Source organism: Hypomesus transpacificus, chromosome 22 (assembly GCF_021917145.1).
Source record: "Hypomesus transpacificus isolate Combined female chromosome 22, fHypTra1, whole genome shotgun sequence".
Classification (NCBI taxonomy): domain Eukaryota; kingdom Metazoa; phylum Chordata; class Actinopteri; order Osmeriformes; family Osmeridae; genus Hypomesus; species Hypomesus transpacificus.
In genome coordinates, this window is record NC_061081.1 from 10,797,434 (window position 1) to 10,822,882 (window position 25,449).

General features: G+C 46.0%; 3 protein-coding genes across 5 annotated transcripts; 1 reads left to right on the top strand and 2 right to left on the bottom strand.

Annotated features, from left to right (window-relative positions):
• Positions 1–141: 141 nt before the first annotated feature.
• On the bottom strand, positions 142–7,724 carry smc2 (structural maintenance of chromosomes 2). The gene is made up of 25 exons (XM_047045731.1): positions 7,261–7,724; positions 6,938–7,087; positions 6,687–6,809; positions 6,558–6,596; positions 6,352–6,462; positions 6,212–6,256; positions 5,880–6,113; positions 5,633–5,782; positions 5,227–5,460; positions 4,939–5,098; positions 4,703–4,820; positions 4,368–4,506; positions 4,165–4,284; positions 3,853–4,057; positions 3,433–3,568; positions 2,954–3,078; positions 2,666–2,859; positions 2,427–2,570; positions 2,214–2,288; positions 1,987–2,106; positions 1,609–1,809; positions 1,363–1,479; positions 1,064–1,224; positions 778–925; positions 142–674 (listed from the first exon to the last, which is right to left on the bottom strand). The coding sequence occupies exons 1-25, from the start codon at positions 7,426–7,428 to the stop codon at positions 486–488; spliced, it is 3,606 nt and encodes a 1,201-aa protein (XP_046901687.1). The 5' UTR covers positions 7,429–7,724; the 3' UTR covers positions 142–485.
• Positions 7,725–7,888: 164 nt separating this feature from the next.
• exoc1l (exocyst complex component 1 like) lies at positions 7,889–14,805 on the bottom strand. The gene is made up of 4 exons (XM_047044567.1): positions 14,501–14,805; positions 9,292–9,417; positions 8,543–8,739; positions 7,889–8,323 (listed from the first exon to the last, which is right to left on the bottom strand). The coding sequence occupies exons 1-4, from the start codon at positions 14,520–14,522 to the stop codon at positions 8,051–8,053; spliced, it is 618 nt and encodes a 205-aa protein (XP_046900523.1). The 5' UTR covers positions 14,523–14,805; the 3' UTR covers positions 7,889–8,050.
• Positions 12,624–25,421, top strand: clockb (clock circadian regulator b). 3 transcript variants are annotated; one of them, XM_047044566.1, is made up of 24 exons: positions 12,624–12,727; positions 14,012–14,151; positions 14,332–14,420; positions 14,831–14,890; positions 15,187–15,335; positions 15,752–15,843; positions 16,008–16,097; positions 16,205–16,325; positions 17,268–17,381; positions 17,565–17,683; positions 17,817–17,847; positions 17,884–17,899; positions 18,022–18,128; positions 18,297–18,444; positions 18,646–18,721; positions 18,920–19,064; positions 19,255–19,352; positions 19,464–19,577; positions 19,736–19,894; positions 20,211–20,405; positions 20,614–20,795; positions 21,033–21,162; positions 21,399–21,533; positions 22,006–25,421. In XM_047044566.1, the coding sequence occupies exons 3-24, from the start codon at positions 14,404–14,406 to the stop codon at positions 22,273–22,275; spliced, it is 2,568 nt and encodes an 855-aa protein (XP_046900522.1). In that variant the 5' UTR covers positions 12,624–12,727; positions 14,012–14,151; positions 14,332–14,403; the 3' UTR covers positions 22,276–25,421. The 3 variants fall into 3 exon arrangements, with proteins under 3 accessions (XP_046900522.1, XP_046900520.1, XP_046900521.1); XM_047044564.1 differs by having other exon boundaries at positions 17,817–17,899; XM_047044565.1 differs by having other exon boundaries at positions 17,817–17,899; positions 21,402–21,533.
• The last annotated feature ends 28 nt before the right edge of the window (positions 25,422–25,449 follow it).

Consider the following 25,449-nt stretch of genomic DNA (forward strand, 5'->3'; position numbering starts at 1 on the left):
TCCTATTTCCTGCATTTGTACACTTGGACAACAGCCAGCTCATTGGGAAAGTAATGGACTAAAGGTGTTTGGGTCATTTTACACAAATAGCTAAATCTACTGTAGTATACAATACAATCACTGTTTGAGTGAAAGCAGAAACAAGTTTAATCAAGGTGTTTTATTAAAACCTGTCTCAGTAAAAAACGGTCGAAGACCCAGAATAGATAAGACTGGACATACACAAAGCTAAATAGATGTGTTCAAGGTGTGTTCAAGGTGAGTAATTACTAATCACATAATAACTGAAATATAGACAATTGTTTGGAGCTGTTCATCTGACAAACCCAAAAGATACACAGATGGTTGACATTTTTTACATTCATTAAAAAACCACTGCACCACCAGTTCCACTGACATGAGGGCAGAAGTTATACAATTAGACCATAGCAGGGCTTAGCGAGCAATAATATTCCATTTTGAGCACTGTTTCGCACGAGCTGAAACTAGCTAGCGATGACCTGCTTCTGCCTCTTGTCCTTGAAGCGAGCCTTGTCATGTCCCTTGTGGGGTGCGTTCGAGTCACTCTGGCTCTGAGTGGTCCTGCTCACCGTCGACACCCCGTCCACAAACTTGGTCTTGAACAAAACGTTGGCGTTGGTGAACATGCCATCTTTCAGAGACACGACCACAAACTTGCATAGGAGAGAAAACAGACAAGGGTTACAAAACACTGATGCATGAGCAAATACCACATGCTTGTTGTGACCTCGATAGGTGCGTGCCATCTTCCTCTACCTGAGAGTGTGTGAAGTGTGTGCGCAGCATCTGTCCGATGTTCTGCGTGTGTGACAGGTCCAGGGCAGCGTCCACCTCGTCTAGGATGTAGATGGGAGCTGGCTTGAACAGCAGCATCGCCAAGATCAGGGACAGAGCCACCAGAGACCTACACACACACAAAAAATCATAATCACAGTTATTGTTCTCATACCTGAAGTTGTTTGGTAGTTCAACCAAGTATGTTTCTGTGTAAATATTGTATTCAATCATACCGCACAAAAAGAGAAGTCTTATGATCCCTGACCTTTGACCTCCACTGAGCTCAGTGAGGTTTTCCTTCCAGGTGTTCCCCAGAGCCACTTTGAACTCCAAGCCCTCCAGGGCCCCGCAGCCTTCTGGGGGAGCGAGGCGGGCATCAGCCCCAGGTAGCAGGGTGGAGAAGATGGAGCCAAAGTCCTTGTTCACCTAAAGGACAGAAACAGAAAGGGAAGGATGAAGAGTAGAACAAGGGAGATACTGAGAATGTGGGAGGAAGGAGAGGTCTTCCGTTGGGTCGTTCAGTGTCCAAATGTAGACGGAACACTTTGTACTCAAACCAATCACCTTCTGCCAGGCAATGTTAAGAGCCTCGTTCTTCTTCTGGTCCAGCTCCTCGATGGTCTGGAGGATCTTGGACTTGTCGTTCTCCACAATCCTCTTCTTCTTCATTAGGTCGTTGTACTGATAGAGAGAAGGGATGGCGGGAGGGAGAGAGAGATGAAGGAGCAAGTTTCTTTGTGGATAGGAGTGTTTTTTTTCTCCAAGACAGTTGATTGCTTCTAACCCCAAATCCACTCCACATTCCCTCACCCTCTCCTCTGCCTGACTCAGCATGTTCATGGCCCTCTTGTTGACGCTCCTCTCCAGACGGTCCTTGCTCTCCTCCAGCTTGCGCAGCCTCTGGCCCGCCTCACGGGGGTTGTTGGCCTTGAAGTCGTAGGCCGTGTTGGGCTGGCCGAACAGCTGGCGCTCCAGGGGGATCCAGTCGTGCTCCTTCAGCATATGAGACACCTGGGGGAGAGGGGAAGGTGGACGATGGAGATGCGGGGGGGATTGACCAAGAGCAGTGTTTCCCATGCATTGATTTATTTGTGGTGGCCCGTCCGTTTTTTTTACTGTTTAACATGGCAAAAAACCCCATTGGATTGATGGTCATGACTGAGACATACATGGGGTGTGCTGATGTACCTTGGCGGCGGCGTCCTGGCTGTCTTTGCGGTGCTTGTTGATGTGGTGCTCCAGCTCTTTGATCTTCAGCTGGGCCTCGTTGATCTGCTCGTTCATCCCATTGGCCTCCGTGCTCTTCACCTGATGTATTCAAACCAAGTCAAATAACTTTATTAACGTTGGACATCAAAAGGGGTAACAGTAACATTCGATGCAAAGTCTTTAGAAAAATGGAGGTGACCACTGACCTTAACCTCCTTGTCCTGGGCAACGATCACCTCCTTCTGCTTGGCCAGCTCCTCTTGGGCTGTACGCACTGACTCCTGGAGCGAGGGAGCAAGGAGAACGGGGAGAGAGAGAGAGAAACACACGGAACAAATGAATGACACTCCAAACTTCACCATCCTCCAGGATTTTTTTAAGTCCATCCTCATGGTTGTGGGTTTGTTGCACTTGTTGACCTTGTTTTGGGCCACGGTGGCGGCCATGTTGTCTATCTGTTCCTGGATGGCCTTCGTGGCCTCGTCCACCATCTGGATCTGCTGCTCGTAGCCTGCCTGTTCCCTCCTCAGCTCCTCCAGCTCCAGCGCTAAGGCGTCCGCCTCCTACACACACACACGCGCACACACATTAGACTCCTACAAGTCTTGTGCTGTTCCACTTTATCCTTTCTACGATAACCCTGTGTGTGTGTTCATACCTGCTGCTTCTCCTTCAGCTTCTTGCTTAAGGTGTCAGCCTTGGTTTTGGCCGAGTTGAGTTTCTGCTGGGCGGCCTTCAGCTCCTTCTCCCTCTCCGCCTCGGCGTTCTTCATCTTGTTCTCCAGGACCTTGTACTTCTCCTCCGCTTTCTTCTGCGTCTCCTTGGTGCTCCTCAGGGTCTCCTCGCTCTCCTCTGCAACACACACGCACTTTATAATATATACTTGAGTTTCTGTTTATGAGTGTTATGTTCATAAGTGTGAGTTTGTTTCCGAGTGTGTGTTTACCGATGGTCTTGCGCAGCATGTCCAGCTCCTCTTGCTGCTGGTGGAAGGAGCTCTGTTTGAGCTTGGCCTGCAGAATCTCCTCCTCCTCAGTCTTCAGATCCAGCTGCTGCTTCAGGTGGCGGAATCTGAAGGGGGAGGAGAGAGAAGGGAGAAAGGGAGGTCAGAACACTCGAGGCCAGTGGTTCTCAACCCTGGTTCTCAAGTACTCCCTGTCCTGCATGTTTGAGATATTTCCCTGTTCCAACACGACCCATTCATTTGAATCAGGTGTGTTGGAGCAGGGAAAAATCTCAAACGTGCAGGACAGGGGGTACTTGAGGACCAAGGTTGAGAACCACTGCTCTAGGCTGCCACCATAAAATAATAATTGAAGAAAATCATTTTAACACAAATAATTCATAAGCGTAACATTAGAATCATGTTCATTGTGTTGTTCCACCACGTGCCTTCGTGGAATGGTCCGGTCTGTGTGCGCTCACCTCTCGGCTGTTCCCTTCAGGCTGGCCAGCTGTTTGTCCAGGTCGCAGAGCTCTGCCTCCTTGGCCGCCTGGCTCTCCCGCACCTCCCTCAGCTCCTGCAGGCAGGACAGCACCGAGGCCTTCTGGGCGCGTGAGCCTGGAGGAGCGGGGGGGGGGGGGAGGAGAGCACGGGGGGGGGGGGGGGGGGGGGGGGGGGGGGGGGGGGGGGGCACATCCTGTTTTAGGCCTTTGCTACTTTTTCCATTTCATAAAGCATTCACTTAGCAGACGCTTTTGTACAAAGCGACACAGTACAAGGTGGAGATTTGTACCCGCAACCTCCAGATCCGAAGTGAAATGCTGAGCTTTCCCCATACCCATATCGATTCACAGTCAATGTGTCAGTGCATGTGCGCTCGCACATCAGCCCCGCCCTCTCACCTCCACTGAGCGTGCCCTGGGGGTCGAACACGTCCCCCCCCAGGGTGACCGTCTTGGTCATGACACGCTTGTCGAAGGCCACGCACTTGGCGTTCTCCAGGGTGTCGCACACCAGGGTGGAGCCAAACACGTACTCCATGGCTTTCCTCAGGTCGGCCTCGTAGCCCACCAGGGACAGGGCCGTGTGCACGTTGTCCTGCCCCACCTGAGGGGAGACACAGAGGGAAGAGGAAGGAAGTGGGGAAGAAACATTTCAGTTTCAACACATAAAGGAAGACAAATGGCAAAGAAAGAGTTCCCCAGAGTCCTCACCAGGGCCTTGGCGGCGTGGATCACACCGGCGTTGAGGGTCCTGGCTGAGATCTTGTTGAGGGGGATGATGGTGTAGCGCCTCTTCAGCTCGCCCTTCTCCAGCAACTTTTTACCCGTCACCTGGACACACAATCAAACAGGTCAACATACTGCTATATCCCAACATTACACCCACTCCTGCCCCATCTGACAGACACACACACCTCGGTGTCGACCACCACGTTGTAGAGCCGGCCCCCAGCCACCACCTCCAGCCCAGTAGCGTAGGAGACGTCGCTGACTGTGATCAGATTGGCCAGCAGACCTTTCACTCTGCTGCGGTCCCACCCATGCTCAGGGTCTCTACCAATGGGAGAGAAGAGAGGTCAACATGATACTGGACTGAATCCCACAAACACATACTGCCAACATAGACACACTGCTCGTTGTACAGCTGGTCCCAGTACAAGGACAAGCATGGGAGGAAACTCTGGCCCCCAGTGGGCAAACACAGCAGGCACAGCAGACGCAGCAGGCACAGCAGGCGCAGCAGACCCACCTGTAGTCAAAGCGGAGATTGGGGAAGCGTGCCATGAGGCTCTCGTTGGTCTCCCTGAGCTTGGTCACCTCTCTGTTCAGCTGCCTCTTCCTGTCCAGCAGTCCCTCCTCCTTTTCATCTGCACACACACACACAGATTGATGAAAGGTGTTTCTTGACTATGCAATTTTCACAACTTTGACAAGCGCGCGCACACACACACACACACACACACACACACACACACACACAGAGACCTTCGTAGTTGAGTTTGTTGATCTCGGCCTGCAGTTTCTCCTTGCTGCTCCTCACAGCCTGGAAGGCGTCCTGGTCCTTCTTATAGCCGCCGTCCATCTTCTTCACCTCCGCCTGCTTGGTCTTCAGCTCCGCCTGGGCATGCTTCAGCTTCATCTGGGCCTGAGCAGAGAGACGGACAGAGGGGGCAGACATGGTGTTAGGGAGGGGAGGCCACAACGGTGGATGCCTGTAGTACGGTGAACAGGAGGCGACTGTGCATGTGCCGCGCTGGTCCCCATCCCCCTCACCTGCTTGGCCTCAGTGTCGGCCTTGCTCATGTCGTTCTTGCACACCATCAGCTGGCCGTCCAGCGTGGCCGCCTCCCCGTCCTCGTTGGTGGAGAGGCCGGCCGACACGGCCTTGAAGTGCTGCTGGGCGGCCTCCAGGGCGGCGCTGTCCTTCTGGCCCTCCTCCTGCAGGGAGCTCAGCTTCTCCGCCACCTTGGACACCTCGGCCTCTTTCGTCAGCAGCATCTTCTTATCCTGGGAGAGGGATGGAGGCATGGACAAGGGGGGGGGGGGGGGGGGGGGGGATAAAGGGTGGATGTGTGGGCTGACGTGTGCTAGCTTGAGAACATACTTGCAGGTCAGCTGTATATACAGACAGACAGACAGACATGCCTGGGCACGGACACACAGCCACACACACACTCACTTCCTCCATGTTCTTGACCAGCTCCGTTCTCTTCTTGGTCTCGTCTTTCAAGTTCTGTTTCTTCAGGTCCAGGGCGCTCTGGGCCTTGGCGTCCACACGCTGCACCTCTGACAGAGCTTCCTCCAGAGTCTTAAGCACTCCACCCACCTCCTACAGGCAACCCACCCCACACACACAACGTAGGTTTAATAAAACATCGAAAAAGAGTTTGGTTTCCATCCCCATCCACGTCCCTCTGTCCTCCAACCTTGTCCCTCTTCTTCTGCAGCTCCTGGATCTCGTCCGTGAGCTCTTGGATCTTGCGCTTGTTGTCCGCCATGGTGGCCTGAAGCTGGGCAATGGCCTCCTGCATGCCCCGCAGGTCCTCGGCCGACTTCACCTTGGTCTCCTCGGCGCACACAAACAGCCAGGCCACGTACAGGCGGCTCAGGTGCTCGATCTCACGCATCAGCTTCTGGTACTCCAGGTAGGAAGATCTTTCCTGGGGAGGGAGAGCAGGGGGAGGGGTCATCCATTCTGGTGACGTTTCTAAAACCGAAGAGGAACTTGGCAACAGTGGGAATAAGAATGAAACACTACCTCTTTCAGTTTCTGCATGGTCGGTGTGATCTCCTCATCCAAGATCTAAACACACAGGTAGAGGATACACCGTCAGACAAACACGAGACAGCCGATTGGGTAGTAGGTGCGAGGGAATCCGTTTTAGCGGGAGGCTGTACCGTTTGGATCTCTTTGAGCTTGGCTTCCTTCTTCTCAATGGTTTTCTGAGCGCTGATCTTCTTACACTCGTACATCCTGGTGCCTGCAGCTTCTTCGATCATGGCTAGGATCTAACCACCAGACAGCACATGTTTTCAACAGAGGCTGATGGAGGACTGTCAGTGAGGATAGGATGCATGTGTGTGTGTGCGTGTGTGCGTGTTACCTCTGGGGGTTTCATGTTCAGAACCTTTGTGATTCTCCCCTGTAATTTAAAATAGCATTTTTAGTATTTTATCAACAAGATGTAGTTCATGTCCCTCTACGTTTCCACAGCAACAGTGGCCATACTCACCTGCATGATCAGGAAGTGCGGGTTGTTGACGTTGAGACCTACGGAGCAGAACAGGTCTTGCACACGGGTATTGTTGGCATTTACCCCGTTGATAAGGTATTTATTTCTACCTCCAATGACGACCTGAAAGTTTTTTTCAGAAAGACATGCAAGATGCATAAATGTGTCTTTGCAATGGTAGGGGACGTTTGTGCAAGTTAAAAACATGATGTTCTAGTCGGCTGTTCGTTCTAGCCTTTATAACCATTTACCTGTCTTGTGACAGTGATTTCATCGTGTGTCTCAAACCCTAGTGGGCTTTGGCTTTTGTTCGAGTTGTCAAACGTGATAGACACAGTTGCTTTGGTGATTCCAGCCTGCCCGTTCTTATACACCAAATCCTGGAGATTGGACGCACGTACCTAGACGATGACAATTTTGGTAAGTGTGTTAGAATGTTTGTCCAAAAGATGGAATCTGTTCAATGGCTTAGCTAGATAGCTATGTATGTATGGACTGCAACATAGCTCTAGCGGGCAATAAGTTAAATTTTGATAAATACGTATTTTCAACCAAATGAGTAAGTCAACCTTACCTGTGACAAATTGGTGATACCCAGTAGAAAGCATATGGAATCTAAGATATTAGATTTTCCACTGCCGTTGAGTCCCGTGATGGCGTTGAACAGCGGATCAAATCCGTTGATTTCTGTTCTCTGTGCGTACGACTTGAAACCCTCAACGATGATAGATTTTATATGCATTTTTACCGTATCCTTTTCCTGCTGATTTCGGTGCTGATCTTGGTAGATTTAATATATTTAAATAGTTTGGCTTTTCAAGCCAGCGTTGCACCGTCAACAACAGAAATTCCCTTTCCTCTCTACAAAATTGAATTTTGGCGGCAGTTATGTTGCGGCTCTTTTGACTTCCGTGACATTGTTCTTCAAGTCTTACTGAAAAAGTCCTGCAGAATACTGCATATGTAGCCCCGTTCACTTATTTGACTAAATGTATTCACTGATAAATCTCAAACTGCTTTTGATTTACATGCAATAGTTACATTATTTGAAAATACAGTCGTTAGCATGTTTTTTAAACAGGCAAAACTTTGACAAAAACATTGACATGACGTCAGAGGCTCATTCTAGTTGACTGCTGCCATCTAATGGGTCGGTTGTGCATCTTTCTGTCAACCAGTCAAATAATTGTACTATTTCAGTTCCTTGTAAGGTTTATTACCAGTCTTTAGCCTTGTGTCAGTTTAGCACACATGGAATCATAATATTTCACAAACCAACATTCGTCACAAAAGTAACGTTTGAGTTTAGAAATACACACAAGCGCGTACACAAGGGAACATGGGTGCACTGCATATACATGCGCTCAGTCCAGTGGCATACTCACAGGACAGAGAGCCAGGCATAGAAGGTTAACAGCGTAAAAGCAAATCTGCAGGAGAACCACACAGTCTCCTCGATTGGTGTAAACACAGGTAGGATGGATGTAAGCTAAGTCGAAGTTCTGCAGGGTCAGCGGGCTCTGGCAGTACTTGTCACTCAGGCCGATCAAGGCTCGCGCCATGGCGTACTTAGCGCCACTGTTGATTGCCGTAACTTGACGCACCTTGTCAAAGTGCATCAGGAAACTGGGATCGTCCTTCAGGAGCGGGTGAAAGACAAGAGAGACACCAGGAGACAGAGACACCAGAAAACAGAAAGGGATATAGATGAATGGCTAGCTCCAACAGGTTAATGTCAAGTACATTCATGGAAATCACCAGGTTTTCCTATCCAATTCCATGCTGCTCACAAGCCATTCAGACAAACATTCAGTCTGACAAAGAACATAGGAGAACACTGGGAGCTCCTTCCTCACCACATCAACATTCCGTCCATCCAAGAGGACCAGATCCTGCAGGAGCCAGACCTCTGTGATCTTGTAGGAGTCGATCAAGCCCAGGCGCTGGGTCTCCAGGGGCAGGAGTTTCTTCTTCTTCTTGGATCCGCTTTTGTGGGACCTCTTAGGCTTTCGCGATGTCACCACACAGATGTGTACATGTTTGCTCTTGTCCACTTAAAGGAAAAGGAATGGGGACAACATATCACAAATTGCAAGAAAGAACGACTGTAATGGTGTAATGTGAAAGGCAGCAGATGCCATTTAATGCAACAACGTTGGACAACTAATCTGCATTATTTTTGTCAAAGACTTTTCAGATAATCTTTTTACAATGATGACAGTGCAAAATAGGAAATTGTCTAAAGGAAGCAGTGCATTATAAAGGATAAAATACAGATGAAAGCTAAAGCAACACATGTTGACAGACAAAACTACCAAGACAGCAATAGGATGAGTGTTCTTTCATACACAAAAGTGTCAAGGCCAATATACTGTGTGGCGAAAACACATTTTTGCCCAGCGTTAATACTCCTGAGTCCTGACAAATCGTTATTAGTTCTCAGATGAATAACCATTTCCTGTTATTGTACATTAACACTTTCATTCAAAAGGACAGAGAGCTCATCGTATCTTTTTTCACAATTTCACCCAGCAAAGTAAAACATTTGATTAGGAGGGGTAGAGTCTCCGGTAAACAAAGACAAGACATCAGCAATATAGTTTACCTGAAACACAGAGAAAATGCCTTCCCGGGTCCTGTTCTTTCTCAATCTCAATGAATTCCACCAGTTTCTGGTCCTCACATTGAAATACCATCTTCTGCATCTCATCTCTCAGTAGGGAAGACATTACTGCAGAGAGGGACAGGAAAGGAAGAGAAGGGAAGAGAGAGATGGAGGGAGAACAAAATAAAAAGGAGGGGAGGGTAAAAGAGGAGGGAGATAGAGAATCAGCGAGCTGTATGGTGTATGTTGAAAAGAGCCACTAGTTTAAGTTTCCGGTCATTTATTATCATATAAACAGCCACATATGGATACACAAAACAGTTACATTCTTACTTGCAAGTAGGCACTCAATTATTTTTAAAAGACTAAAATGTCAAGAAAAAAAAATAAGACTACCACAACTAATAATTATTATAAATACAAACAATAACAATATTAAGATTTGTTTTAATCTAATATTATAAGACATGGAGCGCGAGTCCTGTGCTGATAGCGATGAGTGACCAAACAGCCCCCGTTACAAGCCATGGGAAGAACCACGCCGACACACCTCAAGTTCAAGTCTCTTATTGTCAGATGCACAGAACAACACAGGGTCAGACTGGGCTCTGAAATTCTTAGGACAAAACAACGCAAAGCAACTTGCCATAACATATAAGTACACAGAACATCTATAATAAGCTCAAATTTAGTAAACTATTAACTACCATACAATATTCAATACAGTATACTAAACCTATAAATACACATAATAACCTATACTAACCTTATGAACCTATATAAACCTAAGACAAGTGAAGTACAATAGTGCAATATTGCTGATTGTGCCACCAGTAGCTGAAATAACCTATACTATCCTTATAAACCTATGCTAACCTAAGACAAGTGAAGTACAATAGTGAAATATTGCTGATAGTGCAACCAGTAGCTGAAAGTGACAGTGTGTAAAGTGACTAGTGAAAAGTGTATCAGTGTCCATATCAATGTCCATTCAGAAGCCTGATGGCCGTTGGAAGTATTGGGGCAGACTTTTCCACCTTGGGTGTTCCGGCCTGCAGAGGAGCAGTTCTCATATGACTGTAAAACCTGGAGGGATTTTTCCTTCAGTCCAAAAACTTGTTTTCAATGCACTCACTTTTACACAGATGTACACTGATTTACCACATTAACTCCCCACCAGATACACATTCATTTACCACACTCTTAATCCCACACCACATACACACACATGCTCTCACACACAGAACCCCTCCCCCCCCCTTCTTTTTGCACCCCCTCCCCTGTGCACATGCACACACACTTCAGCATCACCCACACACACTTCCTGAAATATTTACAACACAAACACTCTTTCTTCATAATGATTTCTCCCAGAGGGAGACATCAACCAATGCCTGATTTTCCCATCAAGTTGTCCTATTAAAGCACCAATCACATTCTATTATAATGGTCTGGAACAGCCGGAGGTCGGTGGTCTCCTCATTGATTCTGTCTACTTGCATCATGGATTACACTCTATTAGGTATGAGGAGTGTAACTTAGCTTTCTGAGATTTGTCTTCCTAAAGCCTACAGACTCTCTTTGACAAACATATGTACACACACACATACACACACACAAACATACACACAGGTTACCGGCGCCTGATACAACTCTCTGATTAAATGTTGTTTGTTGTGGGGCCAAAGGATGTCCCATAGCACTCTGCAAGTTTCCATTAGGCAACGGAATTGTATTCCTGGATTGGGACAAGTGCCCGGGAGGAAGTTTACAGCAGAGGATGTTGATCTTTATAACTTTGAGATGCAGATAATGTACAGTACAATACAATATATTATAATAGCTTTTTGCAATTTCATGGAAAAGCTCTTTAGAGCTGATATGGAAAGAAGGGTGGGGGATAAACCTGTAGGCAGGAATGATCATAATATCCCTACACCATGTGACCTCATGAATTAGATGCTTAATGCCATTGTGACGTCACTGTCTTTAGATTCTACATTTGGATTTAAACATGTTTTCAATGCTATCAAGTATTGTCAATTTTGTATATGTTTATTTACATATGAATAGAAAGATACTAGTGCAAAAATGCAGATGAATATTGACAGTGGAAATGATCATTCAGAGAATGTCTGGAAAAGACATTCTGAAATAATGAGACAGTTAAGATACTAGAAGAGAACATTGTTATTTGTTCAGTGCGTTTGGTTCTCTTTTTTTTACCCCCAAGAACCCAATGACAATACAGACAGGAAGAGTTCTGAGTTTATTTTAAACATGCTAGAGGAGATCCACCATGGTAGGCTGAAGACTATGAAGTTGAGAAGATAAACAGAGAGTGGTCTGATGAAACCAATGAGAAGAAGAGGGAAGGAAGACTACCAAGAATGGGAGTATGAGGAGGAAAACTGGAAGAAAAAGCAGGAGGAAGAAGAAGAGGCTTTGGACTTCTCTCACCACAGGTTAGAAATAAAGTTAGAATTGTTCTTGCTTAGTAAATGTTTGGATTTGTGTATATAGCTACTAATCCCTGACCTATGTGAATTTTAAAGTAACCCTAATTTTATATATAAAAAAATATAAAAAATTAAAAACAAAATACCCTTTTGTTAGCCTGTACACTGAAAGAGCAACTCATAACCGCGTTCATTCAAGCGTATGATTGAATGAATCTAACAGTAACAACATAGGGAGACCTCTAAATAGTTACAAGCCTTTTGCGTCACTGAAGATAAGCAGTGCCTGTGATTGGACGAGAGAGGGAAACCCCTTCCTCGATGGCATATTCGTCTCCACCGCAACTGCTTGGCGTCGTTCCAATGTCACATCCCAGCCGTATGCTTACGACGATACAGAGATGAAACCTTCGTGCAGATTTAGCGTTGATGTCAGTAACTGTGAAAGCATAATTGTATATGTTTAGTTTGATAACGTCTTTTTGTGCAGTGACATTGATAAATGCATAAAATCGGTGAGGTGTGATGATATTTAATCAAGCCTGTTTTATTAACTCTGAAAGACAGTATTTTTCTGTTACACAACGCTATGCAAACAGAGTAGGCCTACAGCCTACCCCACCAACGATGCATTAATTAGGTTTATTTAATTGTAAAAATCTATTTGCGTTTGAAAAAATTAACTGAAACTTTTATACTTTAATACTTGACTTTAATATCCCCTCAAACAAAGGGATATATTAGTCCATCCCGATTTCCAAATATCATACTGTAGTTTGTAGATATGTGTATCTTGCAGTACCTCTACTGTACATGTGAAACACTGCACCCTATCCTATACCTACCAAATGCGCATGACTGTATACGGCGGAATATGAAGTAGGCCTCCTGTTTTTCTCTAGCCCGGAGTCCGGCCCCCCTGAGCACAACCTCCAAAAAAACAAAACACGAAGCCTGGATTTGTTAGAATTGGGAAGGTAAGGCATTAAATATATTAAACCCGTGAATATGCACTCGATCGATCGAATAGAACGAGCGTTAGGCTGCGTAAGTGATGTATTAGCGTACGGAAGCGAACGAACTGCAGATTGAGGCTTTGGAACAGTTTCCGCACGGTCGGATAGAGCAAGGCCTAGTGACCCACATTCGGAGCAGTATGTGTATGAGTGGGCGAGCGTGTGAATGTGTGCCAATGTGTGTGCGGGGAGTGTATGTGCATCTGCCGCAAAAGGTTTTGGCATCGCTAGTTGTTAACTGCAACATGACCTATATTTATTAATACAGATTTGTGTGTTAGAGTGTTTTTGCAGTTTTCGGCAAACATCGTTTTCCTTCATTTTCGGAGGTTGTTTGTTTGGTTACATGGTGTCAATGGCAATAGTTGCGTGACAGCTCGGGGCCAGCGGTAGCTTTCCTGATAACAGCCTCCACCAGCGGAATATTTCGTTTTGTGAATGATTGACTTATTGAAGAATATCCTTAGTAGTGTGGGCATAGACTGAATTTCCAAAGCTTAAACTGCATAGCAAGTTACCTGGGCAGTTCTGCTGTGGCTTGGGTGTGTGGGGGGTGTATTTTTTCGTTGTATAATCACGCGCGTAATAAGCACCTGTGGCTCCAGTTCTGACTGTAGGCAATCAAAAAACGACACTTTCAAGATATATATCGTCATAGCAAGGTGACATTTCTCACATTGCGGTTTCGTTCATTTTTCAGAAGTGGCTCATCATAAGCCCACTGTGTGATTGACCGAGACAGCGCGCCAATGGGTTAGCTTTCGTGGCTAAGAGCATCTTAAGCTACCCAGATTCTTTAGGCCTGTGCACAAGTCGTGTTTTCAAGTTGTCCCACCGCAGGATAATTTTTTATGTGGTTCTGTTGGTCAGCTGAAGGGTGTGTAGACTATCCCCCTGTAATTCCGAAATTATGCACTGCCTTTATACCAGTGAGTTATGCTTACAGTTTCATGTTGATTTCTGAATACTGATTATTTAAGAGAAAAAAAGTAGTGTATAAGGACACGCACCTCATTCCCAAATATATGTATGACAGAGCATAACATTTATACTCATGAGGATTTGATACTTTCTTGTTTTGTTGCTTAATACTGTTCAATAGCTGGATACAAATTAGTATTCTGTTGCCTACATTATTGGATATGTTACTAAACATTTATAACAGTAGAACGTTTTTATCAGACATTTAAGTATGCCAAAAAAAGTAAAAAAAAAAAAACAGATTTTTTTGCTTTCGTTTTCTAGGTAGGAGTCTACCATGTTCTGTCTAGCGTATGGCGCCCACCCACAACTTCAATGACCTCTGAGTCACCTTTGACCCTTAACCCCACTACAACCCCTCAGAACTACCTGCAACTGACCTTACACTCAGAAGCTGCAGTGAGGTGAGCTGACTAAAGATTGCACACACAATTATAAGATGCATTTGATACAATGTTATGCTTTATGTCTGTATAATGAACTACTTTGCCAATTATGTTTTGTCTTCTTCGTATTAAAGCATGTGTGTGTGGGCAGGCCTGTGTGTGTGTCCTATTTCTAATACATTTTTGGTGTCCTTCCAGGTGCCCTTCCAAATGCCTACCTCACGCCTAAAGCACCAATCACTGCAACTACAGCCTTGATCAAACACCACCATGACATCGAGCATAGGGTACAACAACAGCAACACACACACACACACACACTTTTAAATACTTAATAGCATTGACATTGACATACCCTTCGACATACCCTTATTTCTCAGCCAAAACATATTTCTTTATCTCTGTCTCGCTCTTCCCTTCTCTTTGTTTCTCTCTCTTTCCATTTCCCTCTCTGCCTCATCCAGTGAGTTCCAAAAATAAACGTGTCCTGTTCATGAAGGAATCTCCACGTTAAAGAACTTTGGTCATTAGCTATTTTTAACACTTCATATCTACTTTCAGCCTGTCCAAGAATGCACAAACACACTCTCACTCTTACAAACACACAGGAACATGTATACTCTTTCTCTCTCTTACACACACTCACTGGCTCAGTTTCTTTGTCTCCTGGTTAATGCCTGGTGTAACTTTTCCACAGAGATGATTGCAGCATCTTTGATGGTTTGATGGAAGAAGATGAGAAGGACAAAGCTAAACGGTGAGATGGAAAGAGAAACAGATTCCACACATGAACCCTGTTCTGGTTGGCAACCTTTGCCTAGCAAGAAACAGATTCAGTGTTTTAACACTGACTTGCATTAGTTTACATTTACATGTATTCATTTAATAGCAAATGCTTTCATCCAAAGCATGTACAAATAAATACGGTTGTGCAGGCTCTGTAGTAAAACTGTACTTCTCCAAGTCCAGCATTTTTATATCACTGTGTTTACAGATTATACAAAGTAGGATATTGTAGCATTCGATTCATTCTAATTTAATCTAATCTGGCAGCGTGTCCCGTAACAAGTCGGAGAAGAAGCGGAGAGACCAGTTCAATGTCCTCATCAAGGAACTGGGGACCATGTTGCCTGGCAACACTCGCAAGATGGACAAATCCACCATCCTGCAGAAGAGCATTGACTTCCTGTGTAAACACAAAGGTGAGGCCCCACCTCAGTGACCTCACTTCCTGCAAGAGGCAGTCGGGGGAGTGGCAACTTCTTGTTTTTATACTAAAAAGCTATATTTGGACTTTAGTTTCTATTGTATTACCGTTGGCCCTTGGTTTTTCAGTTGGTGGAAAGTTCACAAGGTTTAGCTAGCTCCTTTCAAATAATGTGTCAATAATGTGGTCGCACATAAACTAGTTTTCAGTTCAATTCAAATACATTTACTTCATTGGTTCTGAAGGAAATGTGTGCCTTCAGAAGAAAACCCGGCATGCCCACGTCTCGCCGTAATGGTTTTCATGCCTTACACTCCTGCTCCACCTTCCTGCCGGAGGCCTCCGTCAGCTCTGTCCCCATCCATGTTCTTCAAGGCTTGCTTCTGATCTCTCTCTCTCCCTCTCTCACAGAGATCGCTGCCCAGTCAGAGTCCAGTGAGATCCGACAGGACTGGAAGCCCCCGTTCCTTAGCAATGAAGAGTTCACCCAGCTCATGCTGGAGGTACGACACAAACACCAATAATGCTTATAGTTCTTAATTATTACCTTATTACTCCTACGTGACCACAACATTACCTCTCCACTGCTAATGGTACTCTTCTGGTGGCCGGGGGGGAGTAGATGAGCTAGCCACGTGTTGAGATCGGTGTGTTGTGTGTTGGTCAGGCTCTGGACGGTTTCTTCATTGCAATAATGACTGATGGTAACATCATCTACGTGTCGGAGAACGTCACCTCTCTCCTGGAGCACCTACCGGTGAGCGCACACACACACACACACATTATACCACTGTATGGGGGGGACCATGTCTAGCTTTGTGAACAGGAGAAAAAATATGTGTATGTGTGTGTGTGTGTGTCCAGTCTGACCTGTTGGACCAGAACCTGTTGAACTTCCTACCGCTAGGGGAACACTCAGATGTGTACAAGGCTCTCTCCAACCACCCCACCGACAGCGAAACACTTGGCGCTGATTACCTCAAGAGTGAGTAGCACCTAATCAGGCCTGTTCCATAAAGCAAGTCTAGCCAAGCCAGGTTTATGTCAGTCTAGTCTTTTTTTTTTTTTACTTTCAGAATCATTAAGAACAAAATTCTTATTTCCAGTGATGGACTGGCAAAAAGCAGAAGCTTTTTGAGGGAGAGGGGAAGGGGGCTATGGAATAAAAATCAGTTTAAAAAGCACAACGCCACATAACCACAGCAGTACTACATACAGAAGAAAGAAACAGCAACAAAAAAAGCTACAAGCAGGTTAAACAAAGCAGGGCATTTGTACATAGGGAATCAGAGAGGATAACCATTTTAAAAGCATAAGAACACAAAGCAAGACACTGTTGATTTGGTTCCATTAAGGCAGTTCAATTTAGTTCAAGCTCAGTTACTATTGCAACTTATGCTGTGAGACTAACATGGTCTGGAGCAGGCTAACTGTCTGGCTTAGGCCGTGTTGATCCTTAACCAGACGTTCCTGAAAGACTGACCTGATGAGGAAGCCATGATTTTGCCATGAACTACAAATCAAACATTTAATAAATTATGCAATGATGAACAACCAATACAACAATTCTGGTATTTCTGATTGGCTGGTAGGTGGCACTTAACTCAAGACAGCATTCAACCATGGGCGGAGCAGGGGGTGGGGGGGGTGGCTTCTGGGGCTTGAGCCCTGAATGTTTTCTCAAAAGCCCAGAATCTTTTAGGTAAAAATTTGGGTTGTCATTTTCAGCAAATATAACAATATGAGTCCAACGTAATGTTTATATCACATAAAGCTCCAAAAACTATTTAGCTTTTTGTTTATATTGATGTGTGTCCTATCTAAGCCAGAATCTCATGGGGATCTCTAATGGTCTCATGTTGGTTTCTAATGTATTTATTCAAATGTCATCGTTTAATATTTTTTTACTTACATTTGGTGTTTTTAGCTAAGAATCAGTTGGAGTTTGGTTGTCACATGTTGAGAGGAGCCATCGACCCCAAGCAGACTGCTGTGTATGAATACGTCAAGTTTATCGGGAACTTCAAGTCGCTGAACAATGGTGAGGCTCACATGAATACCAAACAGCCTTATTGTCTGTGTATTGGTTATGTGGTAATGAACATCAAATGGGTATTATTTCTATCCCACTTATGCCTGAACAACTGCAAAAGCTATCGAATGAAAAGTTGAGTTGGCGAGACAAACAAACAAATCAGTCTTTCTGTTTTTGGTTTCCCTCTAGTTCCAAACGCCACGAGGAACGGTTTGGAAGGCGTGCTGCAGCGCTCTCTGCATCCGGCATTCGATGACCAGGTGTGTTTCGTTGCTACTGTCCGATTGGCCAAGCCTCAGTTCATCAAGGTGAGACGCGCGCACACACACACACGCTACACAGACAGACACACACACCAATCCCAGCTTTCAGAATGTCTGTGTTTTTGTTTGTGTGAAATGCAGATCTTACACTGTGTGTGTGTGTGTGTGTCTACCACAGGAGATGTGTACAGTGGAGGAGCCCAATGAGGAATTCACATCCAGGCACAGCTTAGAGTGGAAATTCCTCTTCCTTGACCACAGGTAACACACACACACACAAGCACACACGTCTTCCAAACCAAGGCCTAACAAGTCCTCTTATGATGCTTGTGCAGCAGGGCGTGTTGGGATGATGTCATGCATCCTGTCATTTCCTCACTCAGGGCACCACCAATCATAGGCTACCTGCCATTCGAGGTCCTGGGGACATCGGGGTACGATTACTACCATGTGGATGACCTGGAAACTCTGGCCAAGTGTCATGAGCACTGTAAGTCTCTCTTACACACACACACGCACAAACTTACCTACAAGCGTTTTCAGAAATGTCCTCATCTTTGAACTGATCCACTTTCTTTTGCCCTTTATCCTCATCTCTCCCTGGGCCTCCATCCCCCCCTCCCTCCCTCTGTCCATCCCTTTCTCCCTCCATCTGTAGTGATGCAGTACGGTAAAGGAAAGTCATGCTACTACCGCTTCCTTACCAAAGGTCAGCAGTGGATCTGGCTGCAGACTCACTACTACATCACCTACCACCAGTGGAACTCCCGGCCTGAGTTCATCGTCTGCACACACACCGTGGTCAGGTGCGGACACACACATGCACACACACCGTGGTAAGGTTCGGACACACACACATGCACACACACTGTGGTCAGGTACGGAAACATGCACACACCAGACTCCTTCACACCTCTGTTCTCACCCTCATACTGTATTAGTGAGTTCAATCTGATGCTTCTCTCGCTCACACTAACACTTTTTTTTCTTTGTCTGTCTCCCTCTAGCTATGCAGAGGTGAGAGCAGAGCAGCGCAGAGAGCTGGGGATCGAGGATTCTCGTCCTCAGGACACTGTGTGTAAGGTAAGACAAATGAGCAATGGATTCTAGATGGATTCTGACTGGCCCGATATCTTTCCACCACTTGCTGATTTGTTATCAGTAATATCTCTCTCTCAACTTTTGTGATAGGTCGATTATGTTTCCCTCTGTACACCTTTGGATAGAGTCTGCCTGATTTGTGGTAAAACTCCTTCTCCGCTCTCTGATTTGCTGTTTCAGAGCCAGGACTCGGGCTCGGAGTCGCAGCTGAACACCTCCAGCCTGAAGGAGGTGCTGGAGCGCTTCGACCACAGCCGCACCGCCTCCTCCTCCTCCCGCAGCTCCCGCAAGTCCTCCTCGCACATGTCTGACAACACCTGCAACTGTGAGGCTACACACACACACACTAAACCAACCAACTGTTGACCGCACCTATTTTTGAAAATCATGTAATTTTGTAAAATATATACAGTACCAGTCAAAAGTTTGGTACATTTTTTGTTGTTGTTCGGATCAGGTGTATTTGACCATCTTAATTGGGAGCTCATTGGTTGTCTCTGTGTACTTGACAACAGCCTCCAAGCTCCAGATGGACACGGCCACGCCCCCTCGCCAGTCAGTGGCCTCCACCATCGACATGACATCACAGCGACGATCGTCAATCAGCAGCCAGGTGAGATGGGCTGCTCCAAACAGTCAAAGTAACGGGCATCTATTGCTTGAACTACATTACCTATAATGCTCTTACATTTCTTCTGTGTGTGAATTGTGTCCTTGTTTGTAGTCCATGAGCTCCCAGACCACAGGCCATAGTTTGGCTCCGGTTATGATCAACCAACAGCAACAACAACAATCACAACAACAACAACAGCAGCAGCAGCTACAAACCAACGTGCAGGTACGAAACATGCAACTTTTCCAATCATTTCATGGGGTTGAATTTTTCTCTCTCCCAAACATCTGGTGGAAAAGTTCCTTCAGATAATAAGCCTTAGGCATACTTTTTCTTCGATTTGCAGGAGTTGTTAACTGTAACTCTCCCCCTGCTTTCGACAGCCTGTGTTGGAGTTCTCGGCCCAGGTGAACGCCATGCAGCACCTGAAGGATCAGCTGGAGCAGAGGACGAAGATGATCCAGGCCAACATCCACCGGCAGCAGGAGGAGCTGCGGAACATCCAGGAACAGCTGCATAAGGTGCAGGGCCAGGGCATCCAGGTATGACACACACACACACACACACACACAGGGCATCCAGGTACGAGACACACACACACACAGGGCATCCAGGTACGAGACACACACACACTCACACACACAGGGCATCCAGGTATGAGACACACACACACACAGGGTATCCAGGTACGAGACACGCACACACACAGGGTATCCAGGTACGAGACACGCACACACACACACACACTCACACACAGGGCATCCAGGTACGAGACACACACACACAGACACACACACATAAACGCAGACATGCTCACACTGGCCACTTGATGGACTGGACTTGTTTCCATGGTGACAGATGTTCCTGCAGCAGCCGGGCGGAGCTCTGAACGTGCAGCTGCCTCAGGTGGGAGCGTTACAACAGGCAACCACAATGACCAATCAAATCCAGCAGAGCGTGCTAAACCCCACCCACACAGGAACTCAGCTCACCATCCAGCAGCAAGCCCCGCCCCCTCAGCAGAACCTCCATCAGCATAACACCCTTTCACAGGTAGGACACTCACACACAGACAAACACACACACACGTATAAACACAAATACATACAAATGTTTGTGTTAATGTCATCCTTAGTAAATATGATATCACCTTTCTGGCCTCACGTTTTTACCCTTCTGACATCATCTCTTTGCCCCCCTACCCTCGCTGACCTTTCCTCCCACCCCCTCTGACATCATCTCTGTGCGCCTGTGTCCCCAGGCCCCTCTCCAGCTCCATCAGCAGCAGCAGCACCCCGCCCAGAGCGCCTCTGCCCCCCTGTACAACACCATGATGATCGCCCAGCCAGGCCAGCCCAACCTGCTGCAGATCAGCACCAGCCTGCCCCAGGCCAACACTCAGGGCGCTGCTGTGGCCACGTTCACACAGGACAGGCAAATACGGTAGGGCCACACACACACAAACACACACACACGGACGCACACACATGTACTAAATACACACAAGGCACTTAGTCTTTTCACCCATGTATCAATCTATCTATGTCCTGTATCAATCTAAAGATGCCTGCCCATCTTGAAGCTACTCCTCACTCACGTTCCTTCCCTCTCTCCTCTTCTCCCTCCTTGCGGCCTCGCTCGCTCTCCTCTGCTTGTCCGTCCCTCCGTCTCTCTGTCCAGGTTCCCGACAGGGCAGCAGCTGGTCACCAAGCTGGTGACGGCTCCCATGGCGTGCGGAGCCGTCATGGTCCCCACCTCCATGTTCATGGGCCAGGTGGTCACAGCGTACAGCCCCTTTGGAGGGCAGCAGGTGAGAGGGGACACACACACACCCACGTCATCTCTCTCTCTTTCTATCTCACGCTGCCACACTCCTACAGGCCAGCTCTGTTGCTGTCCCACACACACCCACGTTTTCACAACGCGCCCAAACCAGAATCGAGTGTTGTAGGTCAGGGCCGTGGTGCATCAACAAGGGCAGTTGTGCTCATCCAGCCTGGTTAAAACAGCCGTGAGCCATGGTAGTGACCCACGACGGTCTCTCAGCAGGGGGGCCAGACGCAGACCTTGACCCTGCAGGCAGCCCAGCCCACCCAGGGCCAGCAGGAGCCCCAGGGCCAGACCACCGTAGTGGCGCAGACCAACCAGCAGGGGGCGCAGCAGCAACAGCAATTCCTACAGGTAACCACCAGGGGGCAGTGTGGGGATACAGATGTCGTTAACCTGGGTCGGCACAGCACACTCAGTGTGAGACCTTCTATACGCCGTATGTTGAATTGGAGCTTCGCTGGAACGGTGTCATCTTAAGAACATGGTGCTGAATGGATCCGTTTAGTGCCACTCTGCATGTTGGGCTTCGATGGGGCGGTAGAGCAGCTTTGGTAAACGATGGACAGCAGAGGGGTATCCCAGAAAGCTGGTTATGTGACATAACCTGGTAAGTTAACTCTCCAGCAGACACTTAATGTTGCAGCAACTTACTGGCAATGTTGCTACAACACTGGCCGTCAGATGAGGAATTAACTTACCCGGGTATGTCACATGACCTGCTTTCTGGAATACCCCCCAGGATGGTGACAGCTACTGTAGCGCTCAGAGGGGCTCGACAGCTATGGCCTGGCAGTCTGCCTAACCTAGTCATTTCCATTACCAGGGCACCCGTCTTCTCCATGGTAACCAGTCCACCCAGCTAATCCTCCAGGCGGCCTTCCCACTCCAACAGCAGAGCACGTTCACCCAGGCCACGCATCCTCAACAGCAACAACAACAGCAACCGCAACAACAACAACAACCACCACCACAGCAAAGACAACAGCAGCAGTCTCACCACCAGAGGCACCAGCAGCAACTCAAACCCCAGCCCCAGAAACCACAGAAAGGCCCGCCTTCACATAGGACTGACAGCACCAGCAGCCAACTGTAGTAGGCCTGAAGAGTAAAGCGTCCAATTGAGATTGAGGGACTAGAGTTCCAAATGAAGCTGTGGAGGGACGCACACGGTATGACTAAACCTTTTACAAAACATTGGCCCGAAGGAATGCGTGTGATTTCTTTTCATGTCATCACTTACCCCGACCAATATGATGTCCGAGATGTAACCTATTCTTTACCAGGAAGGACAGATTTCTGGGCAGCGAGGAAGGTTTTTACAAATGTATCACTATGGTAATAGTGTGTATTAGAACTTTTTACCCATAGCAACCAGTGGAGCGCTACGAGACAGACCCGTGTCGCCGTGGGAAACCCAGAACTCTAAACCCCCTCTCCCCCATCTCCATGGTAACCAGGGTATGTCTCAAAGCATGTGATAATGACCTGGCATTGTACAGTAAAGTGTATCATAAACATGTAAATATACAATATAGCTTAACAGAAAAACAGAAATGTAGTATTTTATGATTGCATGGAAACAAAAACAGTATAAGCTTTTATTAGTATCTTTTGAAAATGACTTTTTACTTTCTAGTGATCCTGTTCAAAAATGGTGAAATGCTTTGCTAAAGCATAACATCACTCCCTTATTTTCTCCCCTATGTAACTACAAGTCCATAATATGGCTTTGTATTCCTGTCACAGTTTGTTCAATGAATGGGCAGGGGTTATAAACAGGGAATTCTGGGAAAGTTTTTAAAAGCTGTGTATAACAAGTGACTAATTCAAAATAGCTCAGTCTTGCAAAGTCCAAATTCGATCACTTTGACAGTAGCCAGATCAGTACCATTTAGATGTGCAATTCTTTGCAGGATCCTCATCACTGTTTGTGTAACAGGTCTAGTCATTCAAGTGCCAATACATGGTCAACTGATATTTTTCTTTAAACAAACTATTTAAAGGATTATATATTTACAGCAAAAAAGACCCTATCAAAGAACATGTGTATATATTACGGACTATTTTTAAAGGACAGAGCCCCTATACCTAACATACAAATATATCTTTATCCCCATACTATTTTAGCACTTAATGTGGTTGTGTACAGTAAATCACTATCCAGTCCTATTGCGTGTGTTAATATGTGTGTGTGTGTGTTCCCCCTATGTCTAACGGTTGTTGAAATAGTAGGGCTTCAGAGTTTGCTGGATGGTACTTGCATTCTCAGGAATATGGACATATACAATTGCTTCTGCCTCAGCCTGGAAGGGGATAAAAACCCTGCAAACACTGCTTCCTTTGGTTGCAGAAACGTTTCAATCAAAACGGTTTCTCATTGACCCAGTCTCCAATCAAAAGAAGTTTTGCTACCTTGTAATCAACTAATTTAATTAGCAGTGCAAAAACACTGTGCACAAATCACATGAACACTTTATAGAGAAAAACAGTGACAGTGTTTTATGAGGGGGGGGTTACACTCAGAATTGTTGTTTTAAACGTCATCTGGTTGTGTGTATAGCATCTTAGCAAGTATCTCAGTGACGCCACAACGCTTGAGAAACACAGGTTGCTCTCTGAGTTCACATGTTTCACATGCCTGGCTGGCTGGAGGTTTTACTTATCTGAACATCCCATTGATTCAGAGGTGAAACTCCACACGTGGGCTAACACTGTTTACAAAAGCGGGCTTCCGACAACTGAGATGCAACTTTTAAAATAATTGGAACTCTAATAATTGTCCTCTTACCCCCCTGCCAGGCCTCAGTAGCCTTCATGCAGTTTTCAGTCAGTCAGTCAATCAGCAGTTCAACAGGAACACCCTAGGTTTGGATCTTTTCCATTGTTCCAAGTTGTCAGAAATGGAACAGGGCCCAACCTTGGTGACAGTAATAAGCCATATCTAACAGAAAAGCCTTGGGAAGGAGGAAGTGAGATGGTAGGATAAGGAGTTCTTACAAGAATGTGTCTTTTTTGTCTTGGAGAGTGTAGTAGAATGTGTTTTTGTTTTGATTGTTTATGGTTGTGTGTGTGCATACCCGGATGTCCAGTGTGTGTGTGTGTGTGTGTGTGTGTGTGTGTGTGTGTGTGTGTGTGTGTGTGTGTGTGTGTGTTTGTGTGTTTTCTTTATTCTTCTTCCTGTATCACTGTGGGGTCTGTATTTGGTACCCCTGGCGATAGCCAATCAGTTCTTCCGTTGCAGTAATGAAAAGATAAAATGTCAAGGAAATCTTCCTCTCTTGTTGGGCTCCAGCTCATGTGGAGTAGCTCAACTGGAATATAAGTTTGAGTGAGAGCGTTGTGTGTGTGTATGTTTGTGTGTTTGATAGAGTCACTCTAATCTATTTTTTTTTTCTGTATGGACGTGAGACTGAGATGAATGATTTTAAAATGTTGCTTGGTTTACCCAGTTGGCTATGAAATGGTATAAACAAAATGGCAACCGTCAAAAGAAACTGTGACACTTTCCGATGTATCATCCTCTAACTCACCCTCCTTAAAGTTTGTTCATACCTGTCACCCATCCCTCCGTGAATACAAATCTTCTAGTTTCCATGTGTGTGTGTGTGTGTGTGTTGTCATTGCCAGAAAGGCAATGTTTTTAAAATGTTATAGTTGTTACTATAAGATATCACTGCTACCCAGCCCAAAGAATGTAAAGGTCTAGAGACTAACAGATAAGCATATGTAGGTTACCAAGCTTTCAAATGAAGGAAGGAAAGAGGTTAAAATCTATCCCATTTTACTAACTTGTCCATTCTATTCTTAGAATGGGAACCTGCTCCAATTCTTACACAACGCCATCATGTTCCAAACCTGTGTCAGTACATTGATGTGACACAACTAGAGTGTAATGGGTTTCTGGAAGTGGATTAAAAACAGTTCGGAGAGGCAAAGTTGCGTACTGGATAAGGAATCCTATACAAATACAGAAGGGGCCAAGCTTTTTATATAGTAGTTCATCTCTACACACTTTGGGTTTTAGAAACCGACTTACTTACTTAGTAAATCTGTACACTTACACAAAACCAGTATTCTTTGTAAAATGGTGCTCTGCTATGTATATCCCTCCTCATGGTATGTGCTCCTCTCCCTAGTCCAATTGTAACTGAATATTTTGAAGCAAACTATTTGCTACTTTAACCTCTTATTCTCCCTCTCCCCTGGTCGATTTGACAATAAAAACCTACTGCAAATGCATTTTCGGTTGTTTGTGTTTTTCCTGGAA